We start from the raw sequence: 18,706 nt of genomic DNA, 5'->3' as shown, positions 1-18,706 counted from the left end.
AGGAGGGAGTGGCAGGAGACAGATTTCTTTGGGTTAGCTATACTGGCCCTAAAGTTCCACTCAGTCTGTGTGAGTGTAAAAAAAGATGTATTCATGAGGTGTTAACCGTTTTGTTTGTCTGATGGTGGAATGCATTCAAAGTGTTGCAGCTATCTGCAACAGATGGCTGAGATGTGATGGATCTGAGCAGAAGTTAACTAACACATTGGTGAGAAAAAAAGAGGGAGAGAGAAAATAGAACCCCGAAAAGTGAAAGAATGATCATGTGTTGCCCATGCTATTTCCATGTTACCAACCTGGTGGTAATTCGAGTATCTGAGCTCTCCTCTCGGCTGGCTACTGGGAGAGAGTAGGAGAGAGGTGAGAGGAGCATATGATGGGAAAAATAGATGTGGTTAACATTGATAATGAATGTTTCATTCGAATAGCCTACATAATGTGATGCTATTATTCGTTTAAAAATAAACATAGCCTACTTAAAGGATAGCTTGGTATAGCCTATATCTGTAAAATGTGATGTGATACGCTACGTAAAACTATTCAGCCAACCACGCATTGAGGATAATTAATATTTTATGAGCCAACGGTTTAAAAGCCTTCAAGGAGGTGCCTGAAACAGTCGAATTTATATTTCTTTATTCTCAATTCTGTGTCCTGATTTCTCTATTCACACGACATCTGGAGCCTAAATACTGTCAATTAGAGGACCCGACTCAATACTCTTTCAAGTGCTCCTCTCTTTAACATGGTTATGTCGAGGGCTAACTGTTGAGCCTGATGGGGCATTCACACATTTATACTGTCTTTATTTAGCAATGGTCGGTAGGTATTATCCCAAATGGACCCCTTTGTGTCTCTTCTCTCAGTTAGAAGCGATAATGAGATAATTAGTTGTGAATCACGTTAGGAACTAATTAGGATGTGTGCGTGTGATGGCACGCGAGTTAAGCAAAGGTTAGCGGGAGGTTGAAGGGGCGCGAGAGGGGCGACCGCCTGCCTGCCTCAACAGCGCGAGGGTCGATTATCTTGGACATCCCTATGTACCCCTCCATCCCTAACCCTCTCCCCCCTCCTCTCCTCCTCTGCCTACTTTCCCATCAGACGGATAATGAAGCCTAAATCACCTAATTTCCATCTCAATGAGTTAAACCCAAAAAGAGACGAGGATCAGGAGACGAGGATCAGGCGACGAACTCCTCACCACAAATGCCGGGCAATCACCAGAGCAAATCGGACAATGAGAACGAGAGAGAGGGGGATGAGGTAGGAAGGAAAGGGAGAGTGCGGGTCTGCAAATTGAAATTGAGTGCGGGTCTGCAAAAAATATTTGTTAAGAAAATGCTAATATGTCTCGTGAACAATAGAAGGGATTTGCGAGGCTCGCACTAATTCTGCTATTGTTGAACTCGCGTGCAGACGGGTGAGAGTGACACACCAATCACGTGAGAGAATGAGGTGTATGTGCGAGTGTCAGAGCTGGAGTAGTGAAAGCACGCTCACACAAAAGGCAGTTTTGGGTTTGCCGAAAGCCTGTCCAGTATTTTAAAGAGAATCTAAAGAGGTTTTAAGAATAAACCTCTCCCTTTCTCTCTTTCTCTTTCTCTTTCTCTTACACACACACACACACACACACACACACACACACACACACACACACACACACACACACACACACACACACACACACACACACACACACACACACACACACACACACACACACACACACACACACACACACACACACACACACACACACACACAGAGATCTCTCTCACACATAATCGGCAAAGTGAGACTCTACACAGTGTAATTTGCCTTTGATTGCTCTCTCTATGTGAGAACACTGAGCTGTGTATTACAACATGCAGGCCAGGGCAGCCTAATACAAAATAAACAGAGCAATTCTCACCGTATAGAATAGAATAGCATTCAGTGAAAAGTCAATAGGCCTACAGTTAGAATCAGTCTACAGAATGCATTGAGTTACATTAGACGGGTTTTAAAGAGGTAGGCCTGTTAAACCTTTTTATTAAAGAATGTTTGGATTAAGGCTTTTGTTTCCACAATAGCAGGCTATATTTGATTGTTGACTGTTGCAAACACTTTGCTCAAATGTATTTTCTCAACGGCTGTTCTCTGGTACGCCTGGCGGGCCCATATAGCCAACAGATAGCACTCACAGGTGTAACCTAGTAGTTCACAGGTATCAGAATATTTGACATTCTGCGGCAGCTGGGCCTTTAGAAGATGTCAACTGATATTAGTTCCCTCTGGAAAGTGTTGCCTTAGAGTGTGTGTGTGTGTGTGTTTCTGTTTCTTATGGAAAGAAAGACAAAATCTCTTAAAGACCCGTCACGGGTCCCAGGCCGTTTTCTAAACGTAGGCCTATTTGAATAGGAGGTGACCCCATGTCCAGTCTGATTCATCCCCCATCTCCTGTTTAATGAAAGGAGTTGTGGCCGGTCTGGGGCAGGACGAGGTGGGGGGGTCAAAGGCTGCATGTGGCTCTGGCACATTATGCTGCAGTTAGGGGGCTCTGTGAGAGCAGCGGGGGTTTGGTTCAGTACAGGCTGGCTCACGGGCACAATACACCCGGCTCTGCATAAAGGGAAGCCCTACCATGCCATTATATTGTCACTGCTAACGAGCGCTTCATACGCCTTTGATATAATCTCACTATTGAAATCCGTATAAATCTCCCCGCGTTTACAGCCAAATCCTATTTGTTACGGGTGTGTGTGTATGAGACTGTGGGGGTGAGTGAGTTTTGTCTCTTCACCTGCGCAGCTCTGTTCTGGCAGACGAGGCTGTGGAGAGGGGCGCGCAAGGCGCTGACACGCATGTCAAATGGGCCCTGGTACACCGGCTTTCATTAACAAATCCCCACTCCCGCTCATACGACATCTCGTGGGCGGATCTGAGCTGAGGCAGAATTAGAATAAAATCAATGTTTAAGTAGATAAAGTGGATATAGCCGTTACTATTGAGTCAAATCTGATCTGATAACAGTTATTGGATTACACATGGGGAAAATAATCAAAATATCTACACATATCTGAATACATAAAAGAATTATGAATGACAATAACATAGCCATGCACATTGGACAACCATCACAGAACACTGGTGCACTTGTTGGGTTCATATTCCTATATCTCATACACTTATGACACCTTTTTTGGTGCAATTTGTTCGTGTAATATAGTATAGAATATTGCACGTTTAGATTTACAGGCCCACACTGTGGTAGCCTACCCTTTCTTCAGGATTATTGGGTGAGAGGTGCTGCTGACACACGAATGTGTCCTCTAAAAGGCTTTAGGGGCTCTTTGGGTTGTTTGGACAGGCCTATGTAATACCATTTTCTTTCGGGGAAGGGAAGGATAAGTTTCTGTTCAGAGCTTCCCAACCAAACCTATCAATATTCTGATGATGCATCGATAGCCCAATGATCCAATACGTTTTGAGCTGTCATAGAGGAGAGAGCAATAGAAGAGGTTCTATAGCATATATCCATAATGACGAATGATTTTCTTTTTAGGCTACTGTTGGCTAGCTACTGTCTGTTACCCGGGTGCTTTGTCCTCTAGCTCAGGGGCACTGCGCATCTTGTCTGTTCTCCACGTGTATTTGTGCGCAGACTCATTTAACAGACCAACCAACATAAACAAGCAACGGAAACTAAACATTTTAAATCAAGCCGAACGTTTAGCCCACCTATCTGTGCCAAGTTTCTCCACACAGTCCAGGAATCTCTAAGCAGGTTTAGGGGTCTTTTAGAAGTGCCCTTTCCGTTTTCAATGCGTGGATTGGACACAGTGAAGCTCATTTGCATGCGCCGCCCATATAAATCATCCCACTGCAGCCCTCTCGCGCTGGGAGAGCAAACCTCGGAGAGTGCAAAGCAGAGTGAGCGCGAGAGAAAGAGAGTGAGCGCGTACTAAAACTAAGGGATTATTATCGCAGCATCCTAATAAGAAAACTGGCGTGCCCAATGAGAGAGGGCGAAATTCAACTTGAAAAGTGCTTTTGTTTTAATAAATAGTTGAGTTAAGTGCAGCCAGTTCAGTGGGTTTTAGTTGTGTTAAATCGGCAGAATGGGTATGAGAGGGTGGAACTGGTGGGTGCTAGTGGGCATCCCACTGGCTGTCCTGCCCACTCTCACGCAGGGAAAGACAGTGAAGTACGAGACATTTGAGGAAGACGCCCCGGCAACTATCATTGGAAACTTGGCCAAGGACATTTCATCCAGCCCCTCCTCCGGCTCCAAGACAAATTTCAGGATGATGAAACAGTTCAACTCGTCTTTTATCCGTTTGAGGGAGAGCGACGGACAGCTGACTATCGGAGAGAGAATTGACAGAGAGAGAATCTGTAAACACACCCTTCACTGCCTCGTCGCCTTTGATGTGGTAAGCTTCTCCAAAGAGCAGTTCAAACTCATCCACGTCGAGGTAGAGGTCAAGGACATCAACGACAATTCCCCCGAGTTTCCACGGAAAGAGTCGAGTCTGGAGATCTCCGAAAACACAGCGGTGGGCACGCGGATCCCGTTAGACTTCGCTGTGGATGAAGATGTGGGGGTGAATTACATCCAGAGCTACCAGATCTCCGTTAACAGTCACTTCACCATAGACGTGCTCAGCAGAGCCGACGGGGTTAAATATGCGGAGCTCGTGCTCATGAAAGAGCTGGACCGTGAGACACAGGCTTCCTATGCGCTCGAGCTGGTTGCTATGGACGGCGGCAACCCGTCCCGCACGGGATCCACGCGCATCAACATCAAGGTGAAAGACTACAATGACAACAGCCCCTTGTTCGACAGGAGCAGTTTTACAGTGGACCTCCCTGAGGATGCACCAGTAGGGTTTCTCTTACTGGACCTGAACGCAGAAGACCCGGATGAGGGGCTGAATGGGGAGGTGGTGTATGGTTTTGGTCACCAGGTGCCATCCGAGATAAGACAACTTTTCAGAGTAGACCGCAAAACGGGAAGGCTCACCCTCGAGAGCCCCATTGACTTTGAGAGCAAGAAAACGTACGAATTCAATGTCCAGGCGGCTGACCTGGGTCTGAACCCAAGCCCGGCCATCTGTAAGATAGTGGTGCGGGTCCAGGACGTTAACGACAACGCGCCAGAGATCTCCATCACTCCTATGACGTCCATCACGGCGGGAATCGCCTATATCACGGAGGCTGCATCGCGCGACAGTTTTGTAGCGCTGGTCAGCACCTCTGACATGGACTCGGGAGCTAACGGACAGGTGCACTGTACGCTCTATGGCCACGACCACTTCAGGCTGCAGCAGGCGTACGAGGACAGCTTCATGATAGTGAGTACAAGCCCGTTGGACCGGGAGAAGATCCCTGAGTATAATCTAACAGTGGTGGCAGAGGACTTGGGCTCCCCACCGTTCAGAACCATCACCCAGTACACCATCCGGTTGATGGATGAGAATGACAATGCCCCTGTGTTCAGTAAATCGGCGTATGAAGTGGCTGTGGTGGAGAATAACACCCCGGGGGCCTACATCACCACGGTGGTCGCCAGGGACATGGACTTGGGACACAACGGGAAGGTGATCTACAAGCTCGCTGACACCTACATTATGGGCTCCCCGGTGTCTACGTTTGTCTCACTGGACCCCGCGAGCGGCTCCATTTACGCACTCAGGAGCTTCAACTATGAAGTCATGAAACAGCTCGAACTGTGCATCACAGCCAGCGACGGTGGGTCCCCGCCCCTCACCGGAACCGCAAGCATTCATGTCAGGATAGTGGACCAGAATGACAACGCACCTGTCATCAACCAGCCCGCACTAAATAATGGGTCCTCTGAGATTCTGCTGCCCCGGGACGCACCCTCAGGCTACGTCATCACCCGGGTGGAGGCGCGAGATGCTGATGAGGGCGTGAACGCAGAGTTGTCCTATAGACTGGCATCTGGAGAGGGTTCCGTGTTCTCCGTTAACAAGGCCACCGGAGAGGTCTACCTCAACCGCGAGCTCAGCCACGACGTGGACGAGACCCTGCACATGACCGTCACGGTGAGTGACAATGGGAGACCTGCGCTCACCGCCACCGCTACGCTTCATTTCCTCATCATTGTGGGCGCCCCGCCAAATGACAGGCCGGTGTACTGGGCAGGCAGCGGGGAGGCGGGGGAGCACGCACAGTGGGACCTGTCAGTGGTGATTATTGTCGTTCTGGCGGGGAGCTGCACGCTCCTGCTGTTAGCCATCATCCTCATCGCCACCACCTGCAACCGCCGGAAACGGGACAAGACTGGAGATGACACAGACTCGTATGGGGAGAAGGAGACTCTGGAAAGGGGCAAGAACATCAGCGACAATCCACTCCTGCCTCTCCATGGAACCATGGGAGGGTTTGAAGCTCACACCTTCTCTAGCCAGCCCGGGTTTACTGGGGGACACACTGGCAGCAGCGACCTGTGCTCCACCTCTGAGGATGGGAGAGAGGCACCATGCGTCTACGAACCGGACAGCAAACCCAAGGTGAGATGCTGTTTTTAATCTAGGCCTACTACCACCCTCTCTCTCTCTCTCTCTCTCTCTCTCTCTCTCTCTCTCTGCTCTCAGCCACTTACAGTGCTATTGTATTGTGTTGCTGTCCATGGTGCTGAACTATGTGTGTGTTTCTCTCTCTGCTCCACAGGGCTACTCCACTCTGCCCGGCTACGGTAACAGCTACAATAATGGTAAAGAGGCAGTCAGACCAATCACAATCTGGAAGGGCAACTCCTACACCACTATCTCTGCGAGAGACCCCGCGTTCAGCGGGAAGGACAGCGGGAAAGGCGACAGTGACTTTAACGACAGTGACAGTGACATCAGTGGCACCGACCTGAAGAAGGAGGGGGTACCGGTACACCCCATGGGCTGTCACAGTGGTAAGAGACACTTATATTTCTTTATCATCATAGCCATTATAGTAATTTGAATGAAATCGGTGTGTATGGAATTTTGCTTTTGTGTTTGGTCGCACAAGTAGCCTAACCTCTTCCCTTCCCTCCTCTCTGTTTTTCTCAGGTCTATGGGCATGTACCAGTGAGTGTAAGGTTCTGGGCCACTCTGACCGCTGCTGGAGCCCCTCGGCTGTCCGTGCTCACATTGGTCCCTCACTCGTTCCCACCCCCACCAGCCAGACTGTCTCCTCCTTCAACAGCTTTTCCAAGACTGCCTCGCTGCCCCGGGACTCGCTCCGGAGGGATAACTATTACCAGGCACACATCCCCAAAACAACGGGCCTGCAGAGCGTGTATGAGAAGGTACTACATAAGGAATATGACTATGTCCTGGTCACTCCTCCCAGACCCTTGAGAGTTCAGGAGATTAGTGACATCACTATCCCAGTCTATAGTCCCACCACGACACGGTGTCCCAGCAATGAAGTCTAAAAAAGAACTTAATTCACAGCTTTCCAAAAAACGGTTTAATCGATAAAACCATGTCAATGAGAATCACATGTTGCTTACAAATGTATGAGATTATTGTGGGAAGAATATGTAAATTAGTTTATATATCCAAAATAATATTTGTGTATTTTGCATTTTTAAGTGTTTCATTGTAAAAGTCACATTTGGAGTTTATATCCAATCACTTTAAAGACTTTGTTGGACATACTGTGTAATTTATGCAAGGATTTGTATATAAAGAGTTTATTTTTTATAAAAATCATAATAAAAAATCGAAGATGTGCACATATTAATTGTAATTATACTCGATTCTAAGGCATGACTTCTATTTAAATGGCCCAGAAACTACGGTTTTAGGCTGGAGACCCAATGTACAAGTTGATAATTATGTATGAATTTATTTGAATGCAATAATGTAATAATTGTTTAGATTTTGTATCACGGTATTCGAAAGAAAATAAACATTGAAATACTGTTTTGCAACCTTAGTAATCTTTTCCTACATTACTTCTGTTCACTCCTGGTTTTGGAGGAATAAGGGAGCAAAATAAAAAGGGCTTCTATATGATTAAATAGGGGCATAATCCTTTGTCAAGGTATTATTCCCCTTCTGACAATGAAATGAATTGCCCTCATCTATTCTGCAATTTGAGACGAGAGGTGTCGCTATTGTAAAAGCTGTGCGCTCAGTAGTTGTCATTCAGTGACAGGACAGTTCAGGAGTGAGGGATGAAATAACACCTAAAGGTGAATAGAAAATAGGAACCCCGCCTACTTGTCTCATCCACATTTGATTGAAGATTGACTTTGACTACTGACAACAAAACGATATGGCCGGCTAGCCAATGTGCTCGCTAGAGGCAAAAAGTTGTAACTAAACAAGCTAATTAATCAGACTAAATTTAATGGAATCCTCTGCACATATTATAGTCTCCAGGAGTTACTTTCTCTGTCTAAAGAGTCAAATAGAGTCTGTGGACCACATCAAGGCGTAGAATCACAATTAGTTGCACACACATACTCAATCAAAATGCACGTTGCCAAATGCGCGCCGATGCATAAAAGCGCCCTTGGTACATTTGGATAGGGAACTGTTGACGCATCGATTGACTATTGCCTATAACCACATGGTGTAATGAATATGTTTGGCAATAAAACATGTAAGGATGGCTCAATCAGTGCACATAAGCATTCCGGAGGGGATTTGTTCCCATGGATCTTGCCTTAGTGGCAGATATATGGTATCATCAGCTTGAGACAGGATGACACATTCCACAGGATCCACCGCTGAATTTAGGCAACTTTAGAACTGAGTGAGAAAGAGAGAGAGAGAGAGAGAGAGAGAGAGAGAAAGAGAGAGAGAGAGAGAGAGAGAGACTACTGTAAGAGCAGCTCAGGTCTCCCATCTGACTGAACGCATTGTATGTTCCAGGGTGCCTTTAGATCCGCTGTGCACGTTCACGTTTGTGTTCCACCTACAGAACAAGGCGCGGTCCCGTCTGGATTAGGACTAGAGAAATAGTGCATCATGTGTGCCTGTCAAACGTAAATACACACATTATGACAAATGATTTCTAAGATTTTGTAGTCCTACACTGCCTGTATGTGAGTGCCTCTGCCAAGAGATCTGGACATGTTTTACACAGAAGATAATGAATGCACTTGCCCTGTGGTTGGTTCAAGACCCGAACAGGCTGTTCTTCCTCAGTCTACTCAAAGCCTTAACACCGTCCTACTCTGCATTCCTTATGGAACCCCTGTTGTGAGGCCAACAGAGCGACAGAATTTGAAAACGCATACCGTCCACCATGTCGTTTCCCAGGCCGGTAATATAACACGCCTCTCGCATGAACGGGCAGTTTTGTTCCCCCTGCCCTGTCCCAGAGAGAACAAGAGAGAAGAGAGAGGAGAGAGAGAGACCTTTGCTCAGGCTCTCAGACCCATTTGCAGCTATGGCTGGGTGTTCAGAGAAAGAGCCCATCGCCTTAGTGAGACCCGATGACTTGCAACAGTTTATGCCACCAGTAAGCAGCCTATATCATATATCTTTGCTTGTAAAGTGTGCTAGATAGACTACTCTCAGAAAACTTTGTTTGGACATTCCACGAAGACACCTGCTCATTCTGAGGGAGGTGTTGTGGTTGAACTGAACTTTTATAAGTGCAACTCATTATAAACACTTTATGAACTTTGTGTAGGTGCCATTCATGTGTAAATGGTTCATGTGTTCACCGCAGGCATACACTGCTGTGGTGGTTAAACCGGCTGCCACTAGCTGCCTGCTGACGACCCGGGATTGTGGTCCTTATCGCCGGGGCAATTCTGCTGCTGTTCGGGGCTGTTGGAGCGTTTTACTTCTGGAACAACATGACAACCATGGAAGCATTTAAACATTAGTCCCTCTGACGATAGTGAGTTCAAGAAACATTGAGCCTTGAACCAGCCAGCGACTTTAGTTTTTCAAGAGTCAAGAGGGTAGCTGAATAGAAGCCGTGTATGTTTCTGAGACTGAGGGTCCTGCTGATGTACCGGGGTTGAGAGGTGTGAGCGCAGTAGGCCCTTGCTACTTTAAAAATATTTTGTTAGGAATTTTTCAATGTGTTTAATTGTGTAGGCTTTGGGTGCAGGGTAGTGTCTGTCTGTGCCTGTTTGTCTTGCTGTTTCTAGAATGTGGATGGGGGAATGTAAACAAAACACCCATTACGAACCTCCTCACTAGCCATATATAGAATCTACACCCCCTTCTCTCTCACGCACAGTAAACGAAAACTGAAACTAAAATAAAAACAAACATTGGAAACCTACTTTTTAAAACTGAAACTAAAATAAAAATGAAAATATTACAAAAACTAAAACTATACTGAAATGACTTTCTTTGACTTCAAAACAAACTAAAATAAACTGAACAAAAATATAAATGCAACATGAAACAATTTAAAAGATTTTACTGAGTTACAGTTCGCATAAAGAAATCAGTCAATTTAAATAAATTCATTAGACCCTAATCTATGGATTTCAAAAGACTGGGCATGGGTGCAGTCATGGGTGGGCCCACATGGGAGCCAGGCCAAGCCAATCAGACAGATCTTTCCACACAAAAGGGCTTTATTACAGACAGAAATACCCACGCCCCCCAACCCCCCTCAGACGATCCCGCAGGTGAAGAAGCCGAATGTGGAGATCACATAATGCCAAATTCTCTAAAATGACGTTGGAGGCAGCTTATGGTAGAACAATTAACATTGAATTCTCTGGCAACAGCTCTGGTGGACATTCCTGCAGTCAACATGCCAACTGCACGTTCCCTCAAGACATCTGTGGAATTGTGTTGTGTTACAAAACTACACCTTTTAAAGTGACCTTTTACTGTCCCCAGCACTAGGTGCAACTTTGTAATGATCATGTTGTTTAATCAGTTCCTTGATATGTCACACCTGTCAGGTGTGTGGATTTATTGGCAAAGAAGAAATGCTCACTAACAGGGTTGTAAACAGATTTCCATTTCCATTTTTGATTTATTTCAGCTCATGGAATATGGGACCAACAATTCACATGTTGAGTTTATATATTTTTTGTTCAGTGTAAAATAAAATAGATGATCAATTATGTTTAGTTTGAGTTTTGTTCTTCTAAACTTCCAAAATCAAATGGGGTCTTCAAGCTGGTTTTTGAATTGGGTTTTCAAGCTGGTTTTTGAATGTGGTTTTCGAGCTTCTGAATCTGGCAGCTAAATGCTGCCAGTAGATGCCAATGTTTCACATAGGCTTAGCTTGTGCATCGCTATCCCTAGCTATCACTACCTAACAGGGAAGAAATCAGAGGGCGAGCACGGAGTGTGACTGGGCCAAGCTAAAACAACTTCTGAAGGTGCAGGAGCCGTTCGCATGACACACTGACCAACTTCAGACTGACAGCTAGTTGCTGTCTGATGTGGTGACGTGCCTTCTAAACCTTGGGGCACCCAGTTTCGGTCAACTACTGTTGCAAAACAGAACATCTTGTTTGGTTGAACAGAAACACACAAGCAGCATGGCTGTGAACTGAGTTGTGATGACTTGTTGTATTGCTTATGTGTTTGCTGTTGTTGTAGCTGTTTTTATTAACCCTATTGGAAGGGGTTACATGTGATACATGGTTAATATTACAAAACATAACATGTCAAATGTGCCATGACTTCATTTGTTTTTCCCCTCTTTCAGTGAGATAAAGGTAAAGGCACTTGATTATTCTTATATCTACTATTCAAGTTTCAAAAAAGCATTAGATTTGTGTAAACATGGGCAAGAGAGTTTCCTTCCATCATAATTCTTGCACCAGACTAGGCGCTTATCCTTTAAATCCAAGTCACATAAGATTGATTTATAATTTAAACCTAACCAAATAAATCCATGTCCTGGCCATGAAGTTGTACGGAGTCCTCTACTGGCCAAAAGCCTGTTAGCATGGGCAGCGCCATTGAGGATTTTTACCGTTTTGATTTAGACAACTGGGCGGGACTTCCAACTTCATTGACTGATCCCTCCAGATGACCCTGTTGGCATGACCTGATGACCCGGTTGGAGTCGTGACATCAGGATGGATCAGCCAATTAATTTTACTTCAAAAGAAGAAAATGGTCTATTTCAAGATGGAGAGGTCCTCAATGGCACTGTGCATGCTCTCACAGAGGAATGGCAGCCGTTTTACAGGCTTCTGACCAATTGTCCTATTTTGTGTATTTCTTTTGCACCGCTGTCGTTTCCTATGACCGAAAACAGCTTCTGGACATCAGAACAGCTATCACTAACCTCAATTTGGACGAGGACTTCTACTTCAATGATTCGGAAGTGAAAGAAGCCCTACTCTCCGACACTCGAAGAAGGCAAAGACGGTGCTATAGAGGTCGGCGCAAGGGCACAGTGATGAGCCTACAGTCAGAGAATTACTAAATCGCCTTTACCCTCTGTTCTATTGACGTGCACAATCGCTGGAGAATAAACTGGATGAGCTCCATTCGAGACTATCCCATCAATGAGACATTAAAAACTATAATTCACTACGCTTCTCAGAGACATGGCTGAAAAAGGACATGGATAATATACATTTAGCTGGTTTTTCTATTCATCGGCAGGACAGAACGGCAGAGTCCGGTAAGATCAGGGGGGTGGTGTGTGTCAGCTGGTGCACTATCTCTAATATTAAGGGGGTCTCAAGGTGCTGCTCACCTAAGTGTTAAGCTGTAGACCATACTATTTACCAAGAGAGTTTTCATCTGTATTTTTCGCAGCTGTCTATTTACCACCACAAACCGCTGCTGGCTGTAAGACCGCACTAAATGAGCTGTATAGAGCCATAAGCAAACAAGAAAACGCTCATTCGGAGGCGGCGCTCCTAGTGTCCCGTGATTTTATTGCGGGAAAACTGAAATCTGTTTTACCTCATTTCTACCAGTATGTTACCTGTGCAACTAGAGAGATAAAAACATCTAGATCACCTTATTCCACACACAGAGAGGCATACAAAGCTCCCCCCCACCCTCAATTTGGCAAATCGGACCATAACTATATCCTCCTGATTCCTTCTTACAAACAAAAACTCAAACAGGAAGTACCAGTGACGTGCTCAATGCATAAGTGGTCCGATGAAGCGGATACTACGCTACCGGACTATTTTGCTAGCACAGACTTGAATATGTTCCGGGATTCATCCAATGGCACATCCGTTACTGGCTTCATTAATAAGTGCATCAACGACGTTGTCCCCACAGTGACCATATGTACCTATTCCAACCAGAATCCATGGATTAAAGGCAACATCCGTACTGAGCTAAAGGCTAGAGCTGCCGCTTTCATGAGCAGGACACTAATCTGAACACTAATCTTTGCCCGCTTTGAGGATAACACAGTGCCACCGGCATGACCCGTTTCCAAGGACTGTAGGCTCTCCTTCTCCATGGCCAATGTGAGTAAGACGTTTAAGCGTGTTAACCCTCGCCAGGCGCGTCCTCAGAGGATGTGCAGACCAGCTGGCTGTGTGTTTACGGACACATTCAATCTCTCCCTGTCCCAGTCTGCTGTCCCCACATGCTTCAAGATGGCCACCATTTTTCCTGTACCCAAGAAAACAAAGGTAACTGAACTAAATGACTATCGCCCCGTAGTAGCACCTCAGTATCACTTCTGTCATCATGAAGTGCTTTGAGAGACTAGTGAAGGATCATATCACCTCCAGTTTACCTGTCGCCCTAGACCCACTTCAATTTTCTTAACGCCCCAATAGATCCACAGATGATGCAATCCCATGCCCCTGCGCACTGTCCTATCCCATCTAGACAAGAGGAGGAATAAGAGTAATAATGCTGTTCATTGACTATGTCTCAGCATTCAACACCATAGTACCCTCCAAGTCTATCATTAAGCTCGAGGCCCTGGGAATGAACCCCGCCGCGTGCAACTGGGTCTTGGACTTCCTGACAGGCCGCCCCCAGGTGGTGAAGGTAGGAAACAACACCTTTGATCATCCTCAACACTGGAGCCTCACAAGGGTGTGTGCTCAGTCCCCTCCTGTACTCCCTGCTCAGCCATGACTGCATGGCTAAGCACACCTCCCACTCAATCATCAAGTTTGCAGACGACACAACAGTAGTAGGCTTGATTACCAACAATGACGAGACAGCTTATAGGGAGGAGGTGAGGGCTCTGGGAGTGTGGTGCCAGGAAAATAACCTCTCACCCAACATCAATAAAACAAAGGAGATGGTCGTGGACTTCAGGAAACAGCACCCCCCTATCCACATCGACGGGACCGCAGTGGAGAAGGTGGAAAGCTACAAGTTCCTCAGCGTACACATCACTTACAGACTGAAATGGTCCACTCACACAGACAGTGTGGTGGAGAAGGTGCAACAGTGCTTCTTCAACCTCAGGAGACTGAAGAAATGTGGCTTGTCACCTAAAACTCTCACAAATCTTTACAGATGCACAATTGAGAGCATCCTATTGGGCTGTAATCACCTTCTTGATAGGGTAACTGCACCACCCGCAACCGCAGGGCTCTCCAGAGGGTAGTGGATTCTGCCCAACGCATCATCAGGAGCAAACTACCTGCCCTCCAGGACACCTACAGCACCCGATGTCACAGGAAGGCCAAAAATATCATTAAGGACAACAACCACCCAAGCCACTGCCTGTTAACCCCGCTATCATCCAAAAGGCGAGGTCAGAGCCCAGCATCAAGATAGACTGAAAAAACGCTTCTGTCTCAGACTGTTAAATAGCCAACACTAGTACATAGAGGCTGCCTAAAAAAACATGAAATCATTGGCCACTTTAATAAATGGAACACTAGTCACTTTAATAATGTCTACATAACTTGCATTACCCATCTCATATGTATATACTGTATCATATACTATTCTACTGTATCTTATTCTATGCTGCTCTGACATTGCTCGTCCATGTATTTATATATTCTTAATTCCATTTCTTTACTTAGATTTGTGTGTATTGGGTATATGTTGTGTAGTTGTTATACAGTATATCACTTGTTAGATATTACAGCACTGCCAGAGCTAGAAGCACAAGCATTTAGCTAAACCTGCAATAACATCTGCTAAACATGTGTATTTGACCAATACAATTTGATTTGATTTGAAATGCCTTCTATGCTCGCTTCGAGGCAAGCAACACTAAACCATGCGTGAGAGCTCCAGCTGTTCAGAATGACTGTGTGATTACTCTCTCCTTAGCCTATCAGAGTGAGACTTTTAAGCAGCTCAACCTTCACAAGGCTGCAGACCCAGATGGATTACCAGGACACGTACTCAGAACATGCGCTGACCAGCTGGCAAGTGTCTTCACTGACATTTTCAACCTCTCTCTGACCCAGTCTGTAACACCTACATGTTTCAAGCAAACCACCATAGTTCCTGAACACCAAGGTAACCTGTCTAAATGACTACCGACCCGTAGAACTCACATCTGTAGCCATGAAATGCTTTGAAAGGTTAGTCATGGCTCACATCAACATCATCATCCCAAAAATCCTGGACCCACTCCAATTCGCATACCACCCCAACAGATCCACAAATGATGCAATCTCTATTGCACTCTACACTGTCCTTTCCCACCTGGACAAAAGGAACAGCTACTGTTTATGAGAATGCTGTTCATTGACTACAGCTCAGCGTTCAACACCATAGTGCTCTCCAAGCTCATCACTAAGCTAAGGACCCTGGGACTGAACACCTCCCTGGACTTCCTGACGGGCCACCCCCAGGTGGTGAGGGTAGGCTGCAACACATCCGCCACGCTGAACACAGGGGGTTTGCCGCGCATGACTCCAACACCATTAATAAGTGTGCCGACGACACAACGGTGGTATGCCTGATCACTGACAATGATGAGACAGCCTATAGGGAGGAGATCAGAGTCCTGGCATTGTAGTGCCAGGACAACAACCTCTGCCTCAACGTGTGCAAAACGAAAGAGCTTATTGTGGACTACAGCCAGTCATTTTGACGGGGCTGTAGTGGATCGGGTCGAAAGCTTCAAGTTCCTCAGTGTCCACATCACTAAAGACCTATCATGGTCCGAACACACCAACACAATCATGAAGAGGTCATTACAACCCCTCTTCACCCTCAGTAGGCTGACAATATTTGGCATGGGCCCTCAGATCCTCAAAACGATATATAGCTGAACCATTTAGAGAATCTTGACTGGCTGAATCACTGCTTGGTATGGCAACTACTCTGCATGCAACCGCAAAGCGCTACAGAGAGTAGTGCGTATGGCCCGTATCATCACTGGCGGTACCAGAGCGCCAAGTCTGGGACCAAAAGGCACCTGAACAGCTTCTACCCCCAAGCACACACACTACATAGACTCACACGCACAAAATACACACACACATGCATATTGACGCCACACATACACTCACACAGACACAATTTCACACTTCACTTACGCTGCTGCTACTCTATTACATATCCCGATGGCGGGAACCCGGTTATCGAGATTTACAGGGATTTACCATCCAAAACCTCCCCCTTAATTAAGTAACTGCGAGAAACCGGTAAATTACAATGAATGATTTTTTGAACAGCATGGAGTGAAACGGAACTGGTATATTATATGTGATGTCTAAATCTGGTTTCTCTACGGCCTCTGCATGTTGAATCAATGCTCAGGGTGGGAACATACAGCCCATCTCAGTATGGAGCGCAGTTCACAATGTATTGTAAACCTATCATTTCATCATGGTAACTTTTTTTCTTGTGACAGGTAGGCTTGCATTTGCTGAAGCATTGTCTATGCTACAGTAATATAAAGACCGAATTTACCCATCTCCATCTGGCTTTCAGGGCTCACCTTGTTTTTTTATTGTAAAGAATTTTAAATGTATTTCAGAGTCAGAGTTTTACAATCAAATATCTTTGTTTTAAATCAGTGAACATGCGAGCACTCTCTCGCATTCTTTCTCTCTCTCCATCAACTACATTCAAATTGATTCCAAAATAGATCATCCTGTTCTAGATTGATATATACATGTCCTAGCCCACGTCTTTCAATAAATATATTCAATGCAGTATTAGCCTTATGTTTCGCTAATTAATGATGGGTGATGCATAATAAGCTTCTAACTTATAACCTCTGTCTCTTGGGAATACGCACCTCCGCTGACCTCTCTCCTTAAAAAATGCTCTGTAGCTCTTGGAGTCCCAGGCAGGAGAAGCTAGACTAGAATAGCTTGTCGGACATCATTTTTTTCAGCATTTCTTATACCAATAGACTATTTGAAGAGGGTGGCAAGCTCTTGTTAGCTGAAAGTTAAATACAGCAGCCAATAGAACTCACTGGTAGTTTGAAAGAAGAGCGAACATGCGATGGCGATCAGAAATAGAGCCCCACATTGGAGGTGTCATAATAACTATAAAACTTTTGTTTTATTGTGGAGACATAAAAACTATGAAATTACACACATGGAATCATGTAGGAACCAAAAAAGTGTTAAACAAATCATAATATATTTTTTATTTGAAATTCTTCAAAGTAGCCACACTTTGCCTTCATGACAGCTTTGCACACTCTTGGCATTCTCTTAACCAGCTTCACCTGGAAGCAGTCTTGAAGGAGTTCCCAGATATGCTGAGAACTTGTTGGCTGCTTTTCCTTCACTCTGCGGTCCAACTATAGGCCCAAAACACATACATGTCTCCTAGTCTCCCACGCCTAGGCTACCTTCTATCCCTAACAATAAATAATATAAAAATGAAATAGAAAGATTTTTATCAAACTGAAACTAAATAGAAATAATAAATCAAGTCTAAAAACTAACTTCAACTAAACTAGATGCTAAAAATGGATAGAAAGCCCCCCAATTAAATCTCAAAACAATGGTCACCTCGTACAACCTCGCACAAAACTATGATTCCTTCTCCATCGCTCCTCCTTACAGGTATGAAAACATTCCCTATGTGTGTGTGTGTGTGTATGTATGTGTGTGTGTGTGTGTGTGTGTGTGTGTATGTGTGTGTGTGTGTGTGTGTGTGTGTGTGTGTGTGTGTGTGTGTGTGTGTGTGTGTGTGGCAGGTCTACAACGTCCACTACAGCATGAGTATTGACGGTAAGGTAGAGAAGGGCTCTATTAAGATTGATGATACCAACAACATAGAGAGAATCCCTCCGGCAGTGGAAATGGTGAGGCAATGGAGGTCCACGACTTCCAGGTTGTAAGTTTGAAAGAACAACAGCAATGACAACGACAACAAAACATTCTAATTCCAATGGTACATTGAAGTAATTATGTAACATGTTGGATGCACATTTCTCATTCAATTTTAAATGCTTTTGTTATAATCCATTTGCTCTCTTCAATCTCTCTCTCTCCAGGGTATAACTGGTGTCCGTTTAGCTGAAGGAGAGAAGTGTTACATTAAGACCCAGGTCAAAGCTCACCTGCCTGATGTGAAAACTCTCAACAAAGACTCACTTCTGTTCGACCTGGTAGGAATGACCTCAGCTCTCCTACTGCCTCTCCCTATCCAGTCTCCCTCTCCCTCTGTCCACAGGCGTAACACAGTTTCTCTGGGGCCCATGGCAAGGTCGCCGTTTGTTTTAGCTAATGTTTATTGGTAGGCCTATTTGGTCGTCATTTTCTCAGGTTAAGTCTAACATTTCACAAAGCTATACACGGTATCACAATGCTGACATTTCACAAAACTATACACGGTATCACAATGCTGACATTTCACAAAGCTATACAAGGTATCACAATGCTGACATTTCA

At 45.2% G+C, this 18,706-nt stretch overlaps 1 protein-coding gene and 1 pseudogene across 1 annotated transcript; both read left to right on the top strand.

Annotated features, from left to right (window-relative positions):
- The first annotated feature begins 4,099 nt into the window (after positions 1-4,099).
- Positions 4,100-7,913, top strand: LOC135507791 (protocadherin-8-like). The gene is made up of 3 exons (XM_064927454.1): positions 4,100-6,518; positions 6,679-6,913; positions 7,053-7,913. The coding sequence occupies exons 1-3, from the start codon at positions 4,101-4,103 to the stop codon at positions 7,418-7,420; spliced, it is 3,021 nt and encodes a 1,006-aa protein (XP_064783526.1). The 5' UTR covers position 4,100; the 3' UTR covers positions 7,421-7,913.
- Positions 7,914-9,390: 1,477 nt separating this feature from the next.
- Positions 9,391-18,494, top strand: LOC135506790 (leukocyte cell-derived chemotaxin 1-like; annotated as a pseudogene).
- Positions 18,495-18,706: the final 212 nt, after the last annotated feature.

Source organism: Oncorhynchus masou, chromosome 3 (genome assembly GCF_036934945.1).
Source record: "Oncorhynchus masou masou isolate Uvic2021 chromosome 3, UVic_Omas_1.1, whole genome shotgun sequence".
In the NCBI taxonomy this organism is placed as follows: Eukaryota; Metazoa; Chordata; class Actinopteri; order Salmoniformes; family Salmonidae; genus Oncorhynchus; species Oncorhynchus masou.
The sequence above is the reverse complement of the archived record's forward strand: the minus strand, read 5'-3'. Positions and strand labels throughout refer to the sequence as shown.

Bases quoted from the DNA above. Each gene is read 5' to 3' on its own strand.
- LOC135507791 (XM_064927454.1), top strand. From the start codon at position 4,101: ATGGGTATGAGAGGGTGGAACTGGTGGGTGCTAGTGGGCATCCCACTG. The intron at 6,519-6,678 runs GTGAGATGCTGT...TCTGCTCCACAG, and splicing joins AACCGGACAGCAAACCCAAG to GGCTACTCCACTCTGCCCGG. The intron at 6,914-7,052 runs GTAAGAGACACT...TGTTTTTCTCAG, and splicing joins CCCCATGGGCTGTCACAGTG to GTCTATGGGCATGTACCAGT.